The sequence below is a fragment of the Xiphophorus hellerii genome, chromosome 22, assembly GCF_003331165.1.
Source record: "Xiphophorus hellerii strain 12219 chromosome 22, Xiphophorus_hellerii-4.1, whole genome shotgun sequence".
Classification (NCBI taxonomy): Eukaryota; Metazoa; Chordata; class Actinopteri; order Cyprinodontiformes; family Poeciliidae; genus Xiphophorus; species Xiphophorus hellerii.
Window position 1 is genome coordinate 23,602,181 of NC_045693.1, and position 18,754 is coordinate 23,620,934.

Sequence of the window (18,754 nt, forward strand, 5' to 3'; positions counted from 1 at the left end):
TTCAAATTAACGTTTTATTTATTCTTAATAGCATCGCCGTTAATTAAAAATGAACGTGCAAGGCTCCTCAAGTCACTAAATTTAAAGCTGCACATAGTTGCACTAAGCGTCGGGATTCTTGCAGCATCACAGCCTTGAGGAATAATGTAGGCGCCTGTTGACGTCACAGTATTAGAAAGGAAAAAAAAAAAGCTTTTAATGACAACAAAAAAAAACAGCAGTTCTTCTGACTAATGATTATTACAGATATATTTGTAGTTGAATTATTTACTTTAAAATCATTTTTAAAAAATCCCTGCTACTTTTATTGTACATTTTGAAATGCTTGTTGCGCAAAATATTATGTTTTCACTGCAGTCCGCTGCTTAACAGACTCGCCTTCATTTGAGCTTGCTGATTCAGTGTGCAGCAACAGGTGGGGAAGGGGCTGTGCTTTGTTACCATGTACTCCACTGAGGTGGAAAAGTAAAACTCCTGGCACTTTTTTCGAAATCTTAATTGTAGGAACATGATGTTTAAAAAAATCAGTTATTTGAATACCTCGATGTTAGCAACTGTTCCAAGTCCCTCTGAAAACGCATAGGCAAGATTACGCATATCTTTTCTTCCAAAATGTTCATTATAACCTTCCATTATTGGATGTTACGTCAGCTCAATCAAATCTTTTCTTTGGCATTTAGCTCCCTAAGATCATTATGAGCAAAGTTTTCTCTGGTCAGCGTTAATCAGTGATCCCCTGCAGGGATCATTTTGTCTGAATTTTCACATTTATAATTACCAGGAACTTTTGTTATTAGTCCTTCGTCCTTTCATTTATAATACAGAGTAAGCGGTTTTCTACATAGTTCAGTTCAACTGTTTCCACGACGGCCATTACGGCCAACAGAAACAGAAATGGTTGATGGATAGACGTTTGTAGCCCAGTTCACCCTAACAGGAAGTAAAAGCGCCTGTCATGCGATTATACATTATACTGCAAATGCCAAAAGAGCAAAGAACCGACACGTTTACCTGCAAACCACGTAACCCGAGAAATGCCAACACAACCTGTTGTATTGCGAGCACAGCGTTTTGGTAGCGCAGCTCCATTCGTCAAGTTGCACTCAGGTGGTCCGTCGTCCTATTCGGGGGATGAAGGTAATGTGTTGTGTGTATCCTACACACGTGTACACACCTAGAGAAAAATGCACACTAGCCAACAGCCGGGTTCACAGACCAATACATCAGCTAGAAGTGGCCAGAAAGTCGACTGCAAACAGATGTGCACACGGTCTGCAGAGTTTCAGAACAGGAATAAAAAGTGCTAACGCCTTCCTGAGGCTGCCAGCCCGATTAAGAGAACCTCCCCGGCTTCTCTGACACACACACATACACACACACACACACCCCCCCACACACGCCAACAAGCTCACACACATCGACACGGAGAAACCGAGCCCTGGTGTGGTGGCCATTAAAGCTAATAAAACCCATCCTGTGCTGCGGTTCCAAGATGATTAACCTCGTGTATCACAGTTAGCGCAGATGGTGCGCATAAACATGCGCATTGAGCTGAGGAAAAGGAGAGAGAGAAGTGAGAGAGATGGTAACTTGAATGAGTTTGTAGTTTGAGGACTTGGCAAAAGCCTTGTTTACAATAATTAGTTTAGGGCTAAACGGTGTTTGTAAGGGGCAATATGCATTCAGAAAATAGAGGTGAGTAATGGGGCGAGAAAACATCACAATTTCCATAGAATTATAGATCTTAAATAAAAAAACATTTAAGTCAAGAAACTTTTCTCAACTAATTTTGATGTGTTCACTTACACTGTTTTTACCAATTCAGAAAATGCAATTTGATTTAAAAGTTAAATAATTTCAAAACTGCAAGGGCAGTGCACTTGCTACGTAACAGCAAAACATATTCCGTCCTAAGTCCTCTGCACCAATTTATCGTTGACATAAAATTGGCATCATTGTCATCCTTATTTCAGCAGTAGCAGTGGTATTGCTAATGTTTTTTTGCAGCCACACACAGTCACTTCGCCGCATCAATAACCAGCAAATCCTCTGCATTACATTGTTTTTGTCAGGTGCAAACGGCATTCTGTAACCCCAGACATACTATATGCATTCAGACTGTTGCATTACATTAAGCAGAGAGGATACTGCAAAATTAATTTATCATTCCTTTTCTCTATTGTCAGTTGAGATTCATACCCCCCCCCCCTCCACCCCATCCCACCCCACCCCCCTCGAAAAAAGAAAATGTGACTAGTTATCCACCGTTTGCCTTGATATGAAATAGGACTTGCTTCATTGATTTTAATATTAAATTTATCTGATTTGGATGTTTTGGTAACGCTGAGGTTGGCTTTCAAACGATCCATTTCCACCAATCAATACATCAATGAGCCCTGAGTCATAGACTGCTGTCTCAAATAAAGCCCTCGTTAGCTTGCTGTCCCACAGAAGTATCTTCTGATTCTCTTTTCCGATTAATTCATGATTTCCATCTACTGTTGGAAATTTCTGCATGTCATACGGTTCCGTGTCTTGCTGAAAGCGTGTCTAAGCTGTGTGTCCAAGGGTTAATTCACACCAGCCCTATTCAGTCCGCTTTAATCAAACTCTAGTTCGTTTGTCTAGAGAGTTTGGTTTGTTTGGGGAGGTTTGAATGCGCAACTGAACTCTGATGCAGACCAAAAACGTGAGCTCCGGTCCACCTAGAAACCTAGGTCTGCAGATGTGTAATGCATAATGTAAACGGAGACCGCTCCAAAAGCAGGAGACTGCCTATACCGCAGGGCATTCTGGGTAAATTCAACCAAAACCAACGGGAGAGCATAGCGCTAATGAAACAAATGGCTCATGGACTTTTACAAACAACATAAGAGGAACTCTACAACTGCTAAGATCTGACACTACTCCACTTTTGTTTGCATTTCAATAAGAAGGACTTTGTGAACGTTTTTGTGTCATTTTCAAAGAAATGGGTCATGGTGCAGCGCCACCACAGGCGACGGGGAGGAACAGGTTTTTCAAAAAGTTTGGTTTGTTGCACTGAGTCGGCACCGGCTGAAGATGTAACAAATGTGTGCAACTTTAGTCCCCAATCGAACCGAGTCGACCGGATTGTCAGGTGTGAGAACATCCTATAAAGGACGTGTGGAATAAAAACGATTTATATTTGATTGGTCAAAGTGTTTTAGATACTTTAGATGTTTCTGGTGGTAAGTCTGAATGTGGTCCTTGAAAAAAAATTAATGATCTGGACTTGAATGCTGGACCTGTTGAAGACTAATGAGGTTTCACTGCATTGCACAACAAGTAGTTATTCTGGTTGGGGTGGAAAAAATTCCAACCACTTGTTTTTACCAAGAGATGACTTGGGAATTATGTTTAGGAAGGGGACAATATTTACCATTTAACCTGTAATCTAAATAAAAAAGAAAAGGTAAAATTATTTAAATAACTCACAAAAGGTTGCAAAGAAAAGATGATGCTTGCAATCAGTGTTCAAATAAGATAAATCATTCACATTTTAATTTTGGGGCGGAAAATGTTTTTTTAGACAAGGACAAAATGTAAAAAGAAAATAACACAAGCCGAAAAAAAACCGACCAGCTTGAGCACATAAACACTCCCAAGCGTCTCCTTCCAATTCAGGAGACAACAGGGAAAAGAAGACCGGGAAGAGAGAGAGGCAGGAGACGTAGGCAAGGGGTGGACGGCGAGGTAGAGGAGGAAAAGGGCAGGAAGTTCTCCGGGGAGACGTGCTGTCACAGAAGGAGCCGCAGAGTCAAAGCCGCTTTGCACAAACATGCAGTGAGCTACGGAACACGCCGGCACCCACACACTCTCCCACTCGAATCAGGCTCGCAAGCACTCGCAAGAGCAACTGAAGCACACACTCGCGAGCCTTTGCCAGGTGGTGGAGGCATGGCATTAGATTGGACCCAGGTGGCCTTGTTCACAAACACACAAGCGCTGTTTATTCAACCACTTCTCTTCTGGAACTCGCACACGTGCGGGCTTATGGTACATCGGACTTGACGCAAACAGAGCCACGGTTAGGCCAAACCGGAATGGCTCTGAAAGGCATTGAGGTGCATTGGGAGGCAGGCCTGGTGTGTCTTTGCTGGACTATTTTAGTCCATTGTCTTGACCCTCGCTTTCCGTTTGCAAGCTGTCCTTCCGGCCATTCTTTTTCCATCCCACTGCAAATGCCAACGTGGCTGTCGCTGCCAGGAAGCTCTTATTCATCTTCTGTTCCTTCACCTCTCTGCTTTTACGTTGCCTTTCTCTCCTCGCTCTGCCTTGACCGGATAAAAACAAGATGGAAACTCCTGCAACAATGGCGCGGCTGGCTAATTAGCGAGAGAGAAAGAGTGCTGACCGGCTACTTGTTCACCCAAAAAGCCTATTGTCAAGATTTGGCAGCGCCTTCACATATTCTGTCAGTAAAGTAATGAAGAGCGTGGCCCCCCTCAGAGCTTTTGTTACTTGGCAGACATGAAGCTAGGAGGAGCGTTTGGGGGTGTGAGGGGAAAGCTCTTTAGCCACCCGGCCAAAAATTGTTTGTCTATGAAAATGGAGATTCATCCCTCTAAATTATTGATTAGGGGAATAAATCCCTTCTCACCCGGACAGCCAACACGGCTACAAGACTGTGGTTTCCTAATTTAATCTCTCCTGTTTGAATTTGGAAATTGGCTCTGCAGGCTTACCTGAATTAGGCCTGCGGAACTAAAGCTAAGCTAATGTGAAGCTGCTGTCGCTTTGTCGTGTCATGCGGTGTGTGTTGGTGTACGTAAACACATAATGTATGTGGGACTAAAATAGAGTATGAAGTTATCGAACATATATAAGGCTTGTGTATTTTCATGTGCCTGGTTTTGTATGGAGCTCGTACTTTGGGATGAAGGATGTGAAATTCAGTGTTAGACTGGGTCAAGATGGGTTTCGGCACTTTGTCAGTGAGATTAGTGTCTTTTTTTCCCCCTCATAATGATAATTTGAACACCTTAGAAGGAAAGTTTAATGATCTATACTCTAGTGCCTGGTTTTCTTGTTCCTCTGCAGACTGGAGAAAATTTTGAGAATCGTAACATTTGATTTGCCACTTTCTGGGTTTCTGTCCTTCCCAACTCCCTTCATTGCTTCTTTATATCCTTCCAATTTTATTGTCTTATTTCATTCCTTCGTTGTGTGCTCACTTTTTGTTCCATCATGTCTTTCATTCTTTTTTTCTCACATTATTCCTTCATTCATTCCTTGCGACCTACCTGCCTTCCTTCCTAGTCTACCTCTTTCTTCCTTCCCTTTACCTCCTTTTCTTTCTTGCGAATCTTGCTTCCTTTTAAATTCATCCATTACCATCTAAAAATCTCAAAGAATTTTAGGAAAAGTGTGAAAATAGTAGTATTTTTATAGTTTTAAAGACGAGCCTTTTGACTGTAACCTAAACCAAAGTTTATATGGCCACTATTATTTCAGTAAAACTCCCACACAAAAAAAACCCCTCCGCTGGTTATTCTGATGATATCTGTGTCATAGAAAGCCCATACCAAACCTGGGATTTATTGTAAATTTTAATATTTAAACTGATACCTGAAGTGGCATGGTGAGTTTTCTCCAATCCGTTTCCTTTTTATTCTTTCTCTCTATACAGATACATTTGCCAGTAAAGTTGCAGCCATACAAGATCAGTATGCAGACGCCTCCATTGGCAACGTGACAGGCTCCAATGCTGTCAATGTGTTCCTGGGCATCGGGGTGAGTACGGAGCTAATTTCAATGTCCCTCTTTGCTGGTTTTGCCTTTGTAGCGACGCTTTTCTACAACCTAAGTGCGTTCCGCATCACTGAGTTTGTGTCTGCCTCTGTCTGGTAGGTGGCGTGGTCCATTGCTGCCATCTACCACAACAGCAAGGGCCACGAGTTTAAGGTCGACCCCGGCACTCTGGCTTTCTCCGTCACACTCTTCACCATATTTGCCTTCATCTGTGTCGCCACCCTGATGTACCGGCGGCGGCCTGAGATCGGCGGGGAGCTTGGTGGGCCCCGGACTGCGAAGGCCCTGACCACCATGCTGTTCTTCAGCCTGTGGCTTCTCTACATTCTCTTCTCCTCACTGGAGGCCTATTGCCACATCCAAGGCTTTTAAGAAAGTGAGCGGAAGATCCCGAAGAGAAGGGTGGGACAGAAGAACCGGAAGGATAGAAGAAAGGGAAAATAAAAGAATGGATTCTTGGATATTTAAGGTTGTCTTTTTGATCTAATACTCCCTCCCTCTGTGCAATATGTTAAATGACAAATGAATGGATGTATGTACAGGTGAAGGACTTTCAGACGCACTCAAGAATCTAAAAATGCGGTGAAAGGAAGCAAAGACGCACGGAAGAACATCATACTTGAGAATTAAAGCCACTACAGAAATTATTCAACTGATGGCAAAAAGGAATACAAAAAAAAAAACATTTCTCCCCTTACTCCACAAATCCTCACGCATCAAGCTATCTTGAGCAAATTCATGTTTAAACGCATAAGACAAACTTACTGACATGCACAGATGTGATAAATGTCTTTTCTTCCAGATGAATCTGACATAATCCAAATATCCAGCCCGATCATCAGTGCTCCAAGTGTGACGATGTGGCCTAAACAGGAGACCTCCTCAAGTTGGAGCACTGATTCTCTTGTGTCCAGCTCCAAAAAAGTGTCGGTGCGAGCGTAACCCACAGTAAGAGCAAACCGGATTCTCGGCCACATCCAATTATCGACAACCATCTGTGTGTCTGCAGGAGTATGAGGGTGTGTTGATGTGCTTAGGCGCGGTAGGACGATGGTAAACTACTGTGAAAAAAAAAAAAGCCTCTTGTTTCTGCTGTTGCTGCGTAAGACAAAAAATGCTATTGTTCTTGAGGTCTTCTTGACTCTCACGGCTTGTAGAAAATGCTGAATTGGGAATTTCTGTTCTGGGAGGGGCCCGTTCCGTGTGGCGTAACTTTGATCATCGTCGGGGTGGCACGTGTAAATACTCTGAGGCGGACGCACGTTTCAACTCGATTGATTTCGTTCTGAATGTCTTGGTCAATGCTGCACGCCTCACCCCCTCAACCCCCTCGAAGGGCCCTTCGCTCTTGTTGCTTTATAGTGTAGATGTAAATGATTTAAGGTCCTTTGTCAATCAAAGTTGGTGGTGGGGGTTAATGTGCTTTTACCTTTAATAAGGCCATGTCTGAGAAGACGCACTGGCCACTCTACCGTTAAAAACTGTTAGAGAAACCATAGTCGTCGCATTAATATCAAAGTTAATCTTCTTTATTTGTTTTTTGTTGGGGTTTTTTTAACACTGTGGGAACGTCTTATTTTTCCACAGTTGAGATTTCCACAACCCATATTTCAGTGAAATCATTGAAAATCACACATGCAAATATCTGCAAAACCTGATGGACTTTCTGTCAAATCTGTCCGACACGGCTTGACTCTCTAAACAAGTTTGGACAACATCCCGTCTCCTAAGCAACCCGGTGCCGGTTGTCCGGTGAAATATTTGAATACTTCTAATATCAAGGGCTTTGTTACAACAAAATACTAATTCCTGATTCTGGCTTTTGGTTTCTTAGAACAGACGTACTTTGGTCAATGGTGAGGCCAATGCAACACATGATGATGAACTTTGTTGACTCTTACTTGATAGAATTTTGCTTCATAGGAGAAAGTATCGAGTCTGGTACCAAGAAGTGCTTGATTAATGTCTCGATGTGCTCAGATAAAAATCACATCCCTTGTTGAGTCCTATCCCATTTCGACTAACACTTAGTCTTTCTTTAAGCTACATCAACTCATAACACGGCGTAGCTCCCTTCAGACTGAATCACAATGGGGTTTAGCTACAAGGCAGTTGCCATTTTTTTTCTCAAGTGTCTATTTTTTAAGACCAAATATTTAGTCCAAACATAAAAGTCAGTTGATAGAAGAAAAAAAAGGCTAATGCACAATTTTAATAACCAGGTTGTTGCCTTGCAAAGGTGATGATGCGCCTAAATGATTTCAGCACGTTGTGTTTATATGTTCAGACTGTTGAACATAAGACCTTTATGTCTCTGAATCACTGGTAAAATTCTAAAAAAAAAAAGGTCCAGTTTCAATCATGTAGGACCCAAATGGTTGTCCTATAAATTCCGTGTTACTACTTTGACTAAATTTAAACCTTGGCACACTTCTATGGAAGCTTAAGAGAAGAATTTCATTGTCTGATTGCAGAGAGGCAGTGGTCCAAATGGCAAAAAAAAAAAAAAGATTACGTTAAAACATCAGCTTTACTGTCCGTTCATTCTACCTACCAGACTTTTGCAAAACCAATCAAAACTCATCCAAAACCGCACATTAAAACGATGAACGTACCCTCCGAGATGTTGGTGTTAAACTTTACATCAATGGGGGAACAAAAGGAGCCCAAAATATTAATAAGCCTAATTTGACTGTGAGAAGTTTAGACTTCAGACTGTTATTTTATTTATTCAGCTACAACCATAAGTATCTCAGCGTACACACACTTGTACTATAGCACTACTGTATGCAACTTAATTGGCAAGTATTTCCCATGTGAGATGGTTTTTTTTGTTTTTTTTTACTTGATGTACAATAAACAGTATTTTAAACTATATCTGTAAAATAATTAGTCTGGACTAGATGTAAACCGTTGTAAACTTAGCAGTAATTTTGTCGAAGACCGTTGTCGATGCCAGTGAGAGTCGAGCCAGAGGCCTTCATTGGTCGTAAATCCAGAGAATTTTGAAGGACATTGTAAATGTTCTAAGTTTTATAAAACAACTGAGTAGAGTTGTAGACAATTAGCTGATAGTAGAGGACGCTTGATCGGATACAGATCCAACAACCTGGCTCAGACAGCCACTTGTGTTGCTAATGAAACAAAATGACGGAGGAAAAAAAAAATCCGACTCTGGAATATGAAAAGCTCTGTATTAGACAGCAGTTGTCGTATGAAGCCTTTGGAGTGGCAGTTTACCCCTATTTTGCCAAAGGGACATCTTTCTATCAGAAATATTTGTAACCCATCCAGTAAATGGTTTTCTAATCAACATCTCTTTCCAAAAACACCAAATATACTATCACGTTTCTTTAAGGAGCTACAGGAAATGGGTGTTGTTTAAACCTTTCTAGGTCAATTTTTATGTATTTGTCTCTTCACTGGCATGGAGCTGAAGGTTTATACACTGTAAACAACTTAAAATGAAGTTATGCTTGCACGTGCAAAAAAAAAAAAAAAAAAACAACGTAAGAAGCTGCATTAACTTTAAATGACTTCAAGACATGAATTTTCTTAGTCGTTGCAGAAAGTCTACAGGAATGAAGCACTTGCGACAATGCAGTTTGTTTTTGCATTCAGACCATCTGTTGCACAATTTTACCAGAAGCAAACGTTTTTCTTTCGCTAAAAGGCGAGCGTTCTCTCTTGCAACACCAGCATTGTTGCACACAGTTTCTTATATGCCTACCTTGACTGGCGGCCTTGGCTAACGTGCAGCTAATGGGAGAGGCTCACACCATCAGAACCAAGGTGGGGAAGCTAATTTACTGGCTAGCAAATGTTTAGCGGCAACCAGCAAATCTGCTACCTATGACTGTAAATACTAAACGGGCAGTTTTTTTTTTGTTTTTTGTTTTAATTCATTAGCCTATATTCTTATTAAATAATTGCAATAGCTCTCGAGTTAGCTTCGTGGCTTGGGCCTGCGAGTAACAAGTCTAGAACACAAAACAAAAGCAATGATGGATTAAACAAATGAGCTGTAGACTACAGTCATTTTGGGGCTTTTTTTTTGCTGTTCAATAGTAAGATTTTAATATGAAGGAAAAACCTTGCACTGCTTCATGTTGCCAAGTGAAACGGCTACAGAGCCGTTTTGCTAGCAGAGTTGCTTTTGCTGTAAACAGGTTTTGTTTTTTTTGTTCTGACTGATTTACACAGTAATTACAATGTTCTTGTAAAAAAAGATAATAATAATAATCCAGTGGTGTTGAATCAGTTGTTAACCATTAATAATGTTGCTACTAATGTAAAAGTTGATATGTCTCTGTTGCCTAATTTACTCCTTGACTTGACCGACTGTCTGACAGACTGAGAAATAAATACATGCAACACTGGACAGTCAAATGAAGGACGGAAGGACGGACGCCCCCTCTGGTACGAGATGAGCAAAGAAATGTACTGCTGGGATTTTAAAAAAAATCTAAATAAATGAAAAGAAAGTTACCAAGAGTTATTCTCTACCTTTAAGGTAACGTTTAACAAATAAAGAGAAGACAGAACGAAAAAAAAAACCTGTGGAGGACGAAGATGAAAATAAATAAATAATGAAGTTACAGCCATACATTGATTTCTGGGCCAGTGAGACAATGGACTCCTTCTGCCCAGCATGTGTATTGTTATGAAGTCTTATCTGTCCTCGCGTGTTTTCATTCCCCTCCTTTTTCTTTCTTTCTAAATGTCCTGCCAAAAGTAACCAAAAACAGACAGTAATCTTTGTTCAGTTTCCTCCCCCGAAAAGCCACCGTTTCACCCGCCCTCCGTCTCCCAAGTTTTCCATGTTTTGGAATGTCGATGTGCTACTTGTTGACACTGTGCATGAATGATGACATGCCTGTACATAGTTATAGAGAATCGTATCCCATTCCTATGGTGTTTTTGACGGGAAGAAGTCTGAATGTTGTACAGATTTGGATCTTTCCGTTGACCTTCTTCTTGGTTACGGTTTGGTGTAGAGCTAATCTTTTGTGTTATTATGTTTTTTTGTTGATTCAATCAAAGCTGCAGAGTCTCTGAATGAATTGCACATTATCATTAACCGAGATTTATGTTGAAAGAAAATAGAAAAGGCAATATCTGCTGTTATTGAATGAGAGAGGAGATAGCGGAGTTATATATCTTAAATCTATATGACGGTTGCATGGGTTATTTGTAAAAAATAATTTAAAAAATCTTTAAAAAAAAAAAAAAAGCAGAAAATGGGGGGTAAAGGGAGAAGAAATATACATGGCTTGCTACTTTTAATACCATGGCTGTATTCTGACAAATGAAGAATACTGTATGTACATCTAAATGTTATTTTGTCTTTAAAGAAATCATATTGTGTATATACTGTACAGTGTTATCAGTGGGATGACCTATATGGCCATGCGCTAACCATAGAGAATTAATTCAACATATTTATTTAAAAGGAAGAACACTCGCTACACTCAAGAATGACATATATTGCCTTTTTGGAGAAGTTAAAAACTTGTCTTTCTCTCTGCCTTGTCTCTCCTTTCCATAAATTCAGATTTTTCTTTCCTAGATGGCTTTGTTTTCCTTAACTCTACTGTCTAGTTTCCTGCGCCCTTTATTTTCCAGTTGGGTTTTTTTTAAAGTCGAGCGATTGCCGTCGACTTCAGGCCGCGTCGCGTTTTCTGTCAATCTTTTTAGCCGTTTCTGTCTTGTACCTCTTTATCTAGTTACGCACAACATGTCTGCATGTGTCCTCAATGGTCTTTCTGTCTCAAAGAATCGCTCATCTGTATTTAAGTCCCCCATCTGTCTTATTTTGAACCATCTGTTAGATTTCTTGGTTACTAAAGCCCTTTGAGTTCACATTTCATTTTTAATCCCTCAAATCGCATCTTTCTTTAATACACTCTGCCTGTCCTTCTCCCACGGTGTAGTCGGAGAACTTCACGTTTGCTGATTGGGTGTGTGTGTGTGTGTGTGGGGTTTTTTTCTTTTCTTTTCTTTTTGGGAAAATGGAACAATAACACAAGTTAGGTTTGCAATAATCTTTTTTTTTTTCTTGTTTGTTTTATAATTCCTATATGCCTCGTTTCTTTGTCGGCATGTACGTGTGTTTTTAATTTTTGTTTAACACCAGTGGGTTAGGCAGAAAGTTGCTCTGTATGTGTGTCGCCACTAACTGTGACTGCTCTCCATGGTACTTCTGATAAGTCCACTAAAATAAAGTTTGGGATACCCAGTTTCAAAGACAGCTTGTGTCCACTGCCTTTCTAAAGTGTGTACAGTTTTGAAATCGTTTGAACCGGCGGGGACCAAACAAAGGTCACACCAGCTCTTTTGTGCTACGCAGAGAAGACAAAAGTGCGGTCAAAGTCATCTGTTTTAATCTCACACAACACGACTGACGAGGCGTGGGAGAGTAAATCCAAATGTAGAAAACTGACACCCCATTTAATATGATGTTCTTTCAATAGAAATGTTCACATATGTCTGAACTTTCCTCTCTTTAAAGGAAAGTCATTTTAATGCAGGACATCACCTACAACTTAAGCTTGCTTGACTTATTCATTACAGTGCGTTCACCCCCGAAAACCTTTTGAGCGTCTGGTTTACATTCAAAGTCTATGTGGAGGCGAGTCGAGGGCTGTTGTGGCGCGGTTAGAGCGTCTGGCTCAGCGAGATTTGAACCGTTCGAAGAGTCAAGAGCAGGGGTCTCAAACTCCAGGCCTCGAGGGCCGCAGTCCTGCAGTTTTTAGATGTGCCACAGGTACAAAACACTGGATTGAAATGACTTAATGACCTCCTCCTTGTGTAGATCAGTTCTCCAGAGCCTTAATGACCTAATTATTCTGTTCAGGTGTGGTGCAGCAGAGGCACATCTAAAAGTTGCAGGACTGCGGCCCTCGAGGACCGGAGTTTGAGACCCCTGGTCAAGATCGTCCAACGGGAAACGACGGCTAGAGCTGACCCGTCAGACGCGCCCTCGACGCGCCTCCACACAGACTTTGAATGTAAACCAGACACGCAAAACACAAGGGCAAATATATCTAGCGTCAGCATTCAAAGTGCGCAGGCGTCGAACCTGAAGCGTTGGACTTCATTTTTGACACGTGTAACACTTTTGGTTTGAACGCACCATTAGACAATGTCAACATAAATGTGTATCCTGAAGCACAAAGTTAGCACAAGCTAGTGTTGTCACCTTTGGCTGAAGTTACTTCTCTGACATGTGCCCTGTAGCCATCTGCCACTCTTTAAAATTGTCCTGAGGAAATGTTTACCCCCTCCTAACTTCCAGCTGTGAGATGTTTGAGGGGTATCTTGCCCGAAAAGCTCAGGGAAAGTCACCCCACAACATCTCAACTGGTTCAAGATCTGGCCATGGACTCTGCCCATCCCTCTACATTTCAGCCCGACGGATTCTTTGGTATGTTTTGAGTCATTGATTTGCTAACAGAGTCCAAATATGGTTCAGCTCATACATTTTTTCCTTAGAATGTTTCATATTTCTGTCAAGCACTCTCTGATACGGTGGGGTTTTTTTAAGGTGAGCCGGTCAGGTCCTGCTGCAGCAAAGCCAAAGGTCAAATATTCTTCAAAATGCTAAGAAATGCTGTGATGTGCCTATGTATTTTTATTTTTTTTGGAGAATAAATGTAGGGGTACCTTATGTATTTCTTACCAGATTATACTGAAAGTCTTCAGCTAAATTAAAGACCCTTTAAAAATATGCTACTATATACTACTTGAATTGTTGAAGTTGATATTGAAGAGCAATTTATCCAAATAGCCTCGAAAAACTGATCATCATTGGGCGTCAAATTTTGACCCGGCCCAATTTCGAACAAGATCCAAGTACATCGTAATCTGAATGAAATTGGTTTTGCATGTGGAAAACTGAATTAAATTGCTAAATAACGAACACTGAATTGGTTCCAAGCCCCCTACGTACCTCGCCTACAGGACAGCAATCAGCAAAACATGAGCAGCACCCAAAAACAATCATTGTAAGCATAACAGAGTAATTAACCCTACATCACCGTGTTGCTCGACACATTGTTCAGGGAAACAAAACAATGAGGACAACGAGCACAGTATGAGATTTTGTGTATGTATCAATCTAGCAATAAAAACAAATCTATTTTTGAAACGACATCCTTCAATTCCACATAAATTCCCATTATGACAATGTAAAACTCGCGATGTAGTGTGAGGCGGCTTCGTTTGAGTGAAGGTGTGCGACATTGCGCACGCCGCTTTGATTCCTCTGGAGGTGAACACCTCCAGTGTTGGCTGCTTTGCCTGTTCAGGCGCTGAGGGAGGAGGGAGCAAAACACACAAGTAGAGTACAGGAAGCAGCAGCAGCACATAAAGCACATTCCTTCACATCAAACCCAACACTGTGGAAAGCATGCAGTGGGCTGCCTCGCTCTCTGGATCGTGTACTTGCTATTGACATCCTACACATTTATACCCAGAGGAAGAATTTACACATTTGATGCCAGTTGCCAACAACACTATCTGCCGAAAAAATCGGCAACAGAAGCGGCAGCGGTGTGTTGGCTTCATCTTTAGAACGAACACTGATCGACAAACTCTAGTCACCGGTGACTTTTCATGTCTGTGACGCCCTAGAGAAGACTTGGGCAAAATAAACTGTAAAGTCCTAAAGACTTCAAGCAAAGGCCAGGGGCTGAAGACAGTTTAAGAAAATATTGTGAAAAGTCTTGAACATCAAGCAGCGTCCAAAGTAGATAGCCTGGTAAAAAAAAAAAATAATAAATGAAATAAATAATTGTAAGGCTTAAGGTTTATGTGTGACGTAATGGGGTGAGGAAATAAAAACTGGCAAATAAAAAATGGATTGAGCCGTTTAAGATGAATGGAGTTCAATGAATTGATCAAGTTATCGATGTCCAACCAGAGCCATATTCTGAAAAGGGCATCAGTCCAGCTCTCAATTCCTCTTAATTTTATTCCAACTCTCTCTATATACCAGCATGGACATTTTCAAGAGTTTTTTTTTTCTTGTTAGTTTTGTTTTTATCTGTACTTGGAAAACAAAGACTTGCTAGCTTATTTTCTGCATGCTTGTGCAGAGCAGATGTGAGCTTTGAGATAGACGGGCGTTGTATTGGACTCCAAATGGCGCCGTGGACAAATGAAGTTGGCTAGGTTTTACTAATGTCGCCATTGGTTTTTATCATTTGTGGACTCATAGTCTGGATGAAAGCAATTAGTCCTTCAAAGACAAAATCGTCCATTTTAAAAATATTTGTATAGTTGGGGACTAAATTGGGGAGCTATATAGTATAGACCATTCAAATATTCAAAGCTGAAGGATACACCTCGAGGTTTTACATGATGTTGCTAAAAAGGTAACTGCCTCATTAGGCTGACGTGTAAAAGAAATTTAACCTGCATTTCAACCTTTTGCTCATTGACAGCAATGAGGAAAAAAAAAAAAAAAAGCTCCTGACTTTTGAGTCGACAGCATTGCTTGGTGCAGCTGTTTTTTGTGCTTCAACAGGACAGTAATGAGAGTCAAAGGTGCATTAGTTCCACAGATTATGAGAAGTGAGGATCATACGTGCCTTTCTCCCTGGTGTTTGAGTCGTGAATTAGAGAGCGTTCTCTTAAAAACACAAGTGACGTCAGTCTTCGCTTTTTACTGTTGCTGTGTGATAAGTAACAGCCATCAACATTATGATTACGCAAAAATATCCCCTAATGTTCCCAAATATAAACCCAGATGTATTTGTTTCTTCAGGCTTCACTGAAGGCCTTCAACAATAACGCTCAGCTGTTCTATTGGGAGCTGCATTCTTATTTGAGTTGAGCCAAATTGAATTTCAGCCGGCCATTCTTCTCCTTTTTTGTCTCGACATCCCATTAACATCAAAATGCGTTTCCATTTATTTAGTCCCTCCCGACAAGAAATGTGGCATTTGCCTGAATGCCTTGTGCGTCTATTGACTGTCATCTGACTTGTTCACTCATTGTGACGGAGATGAAAAGCCACATTTGAATCGGCGCTGATTACGGCTGGCTGTTTTCTTGTTTCCCAGCTACTTTCGCAGCAGCTTTTCTTTCCAGCAACACTCTTCTTTTCTGTTGCAAAAAAAACAACATTTGACTACAGGACTTATTAAAGCTCTCTGTACTGTAACAGATGTGAAATTAAATCATTTATTTTCCAACTAATTGTGAATGTAGTTTTTTACAAGAGGAAAGGAGGTTTTTGAGACGACCAAACAAGAACTCAAAGTAAAATGAAAAAAAAAAAAGAGCGAGAGAGAGATTCATGTTGGGAATGAAATAGGTGTTGGAAGTCAATTGAAATATGACATGCCCTGACAGAGCACAAACATTTTATTCAAAATATACATATATACATATACACATAATGCCCTGAGACAGAAAATCAAAGAGGGCTTCAAAGTAGAAACCCCAAGTGTGAAACTGTGTTATAGGCTTGTTTTGTTAGATTTAGGAAATATTCAGACAATTTTTTACTTTTTGGTTGGTGCATTGAAGTATTCAGTTTCATTTAAAAGAGAAACTGCGTTGGCTGAATTGAAACAGCACTTCAATTATACATCACTCAAAGCAACCCAAAGCAGACAAGATCAACTTTTTCTGCAAGTTTGTCTGCATACTTCAGTTGCGTGTGTCGAGTCAGGTTTGTCTTGAGGAAGAAATTATAAGCCTTTTTTCAGGTGATGCACGCAGTATATGTCAGTGGTTACTCATCATGCGTGCGCGAGAATTCAAAATAAACTTAATTTTCTAAAACGTGTGAAAGATTTTGGCGTTCATCCACAGAGTCCTCTAGGGAAACATGGGGAGAATGTTTTCTTTTGCGTTCCCTCGCAGTATGCTTATTTGCTGGTCTGTTTTGTATACAGTCACGAATGTCAATTTAACATTTCAAATATATACACATTTAAAGAGCCTCAGTGAAAACGTGCTTATTATTATTAACTTTTGGTGCAAAAAACTGATTGAAAATCGATTTATTCGCTGCATTTTTGTTTGTGTAAGGCTGAGATGGATCGGCACATGAAAACGGCCCCTTTAAACCATTCAGACCAACACAAGAAAGACACAATCAAAACTGTCAGATGACTTATTGCCCCGTGATAACAACTCAGAAATAGTCCAAATAGTTTGAATGTATTTTTTTATTTCTTTCCTTCTTACGGAAGTTTCTGTTTACATCATAGGTTTGTGGTGCATTTCTATCCTAAAGAAAAAGACATAAAACTTCAGATATTTCACAACGAGATATTAACATGCATGGAAAAACCTGATGATAACCTTATATAATAGCAGAAAGTACGATGGCCACCTTAAGAGAGGTTTACAGTATCCAAGTATGCTGCATGAACAGTGATTATTGATCAGTAGATTATTGCGAGAGAACGCACAATTAAAAAAAAAAAATCCTCCATGTCCCCTAGGGGGCTCCATGTTCATCGGTTCATCTTCTAATTCAAAGTCAGTAGACTTACGAACTCTCCTGGACATACATGGGAAATTTTGCAGATAAATGTAAATATCTGGGAAATTTTCAATTTTCTATGTTTCCTTCATGTCTTCTAATGCCTCGTTTCCATGTAGGGCAGTGGTGTCCAAACTTTTTGACATTAGGGCCAAAAATGTCAAGTTGAAAGTACTCTGGGGCCACAGGATTTTGGCATTCGGACCAGTCCAAGTACACCTCGCGGTTTCGGAAACCGCACACATTGGTCGTAAAAAGTCGTAAAGCAAACGCGGGGTCAGTGTGACACCGTCAAACCGCGCACAGGATAAAACACTCGTGGGCTCCAAATGACCCCATCTCTCAATACCGTAGGCTGGTTAAGACGTCCTGAGTGTTGACAACAAAATATATGCTGTTGTTCCCTGTCAAGTATTAAATGGGCAGTTGTAATGGAAAGTCTCTTTTTTTCTCATTTTGTTATTCAAAACGGTCTTTTTCTAAGAAAACACCTCTCATTCTGGTTACCCTAAGATGTCAGTCATTGTATCTTTTGGATCGTTTGTTGGTTCAATGTAACTGTCTTTTATTTTTCACAATCACATGGCCAAGAAATGGCTTTCTTCAGGAAACTGAACAAAATGCTAAATTTCAGCGTTTCTAAAGCATATGGTCGGCTGATCGCTGCCAAAATGTAACAGGCTGTTTAAATGTTACTCGTCTTTTTAAACAATCAGGATAGAGTCTATTGTCCCATAACAGCTGACTAAAAGATGAGTTTAATTTTCTTTCTTCACACTGCCACTGTGATGGATTGTACCCATTCGCAGTGATTTATCTTCCAGACTCCCAATTGCATCCTCTTCCTGTTTGAGGAAGTTTGGGCTCTAATTTATTATAAACAAATGCCTTCCCTCTGACCATTTGATGTACTTCTTCAAGGACCTGTATTTATGAAGCGCGTCGCCGAATGAGACTCCGCCGGCGCTTGTTTTATGCTCCGCCGTCGGTTCAGGTGTTTGCCTTGGTTCTTCTCATCGCCTCCCTGCTGCGTCGCGGCTCAAAATCTTGTTAGGCCGTCCATCAAATTGGATTTTTAGACATGTTCTCGTCCGCTCGAAGGTTACCGGGCGAGAAATGATCTTTGAATTGAAGTCTTAACAGTGCTCGCGTGGCCGGCCCTGAATGCTGAGCGTGGCCTGAAGCCGTCACAAAGTCTGCGTTGGCTGTCAAATTACGAAGAACCACTTAGCGAACAAGAGGAAAAAGCCTCTGAATTCTTTCTTGTGGCTGCTTGTTCCTCTTTGTTGAAGCTGTCAGTGCTCAGCTAAAGCCTGTACATTTAAATGTTGATTATGAGGCTTTCAAAAGCAAGACTGAAGGGCAAAGGTATAATCCACGTGAAGAAAGCTGTCGCACCGAGCTGTTTGTACTTAAGGTAAGTTTTTGTACTTTTAGGCCAACACTTGATTGTCTGGCTCAGCTTTTTTTTTTTTT

At 40.7% G+C, this 18,754-nt stretch overlaps 1 protein-coding gene across 2 annotated transcripts in view; it reads left to right on the forward strand.

Annotated features, from left to right (window-relative positions):
- Nucleotides 1-12,025, forward strand: part of slc8a1b (solute carrier family 8 member 1b) — a 148,220-nt gene extending 136,195 nt beyond the window's left edge. For both annotated transcript variants that reach the window (XM_032552898.1, XM_032552897.1), the window contains exons 10-11: nt 5,654-5,757; nt 5,875-12,025. In XM_032552898.1, coding sequence (XP_032408789.1) covers nt 5,654-5,757; nt 5,875-6,147 — 377 coding nt within the window. In that variant the 3' untranslated portion in view covers nt 6,148-12,025. The remainder of the gene's footprint in view (nt 1-5,653; nt 5,758-5,874) is intronic.
- Nucleotides 12,026-18,754: the final 6,729 nt, after the last annotated feature.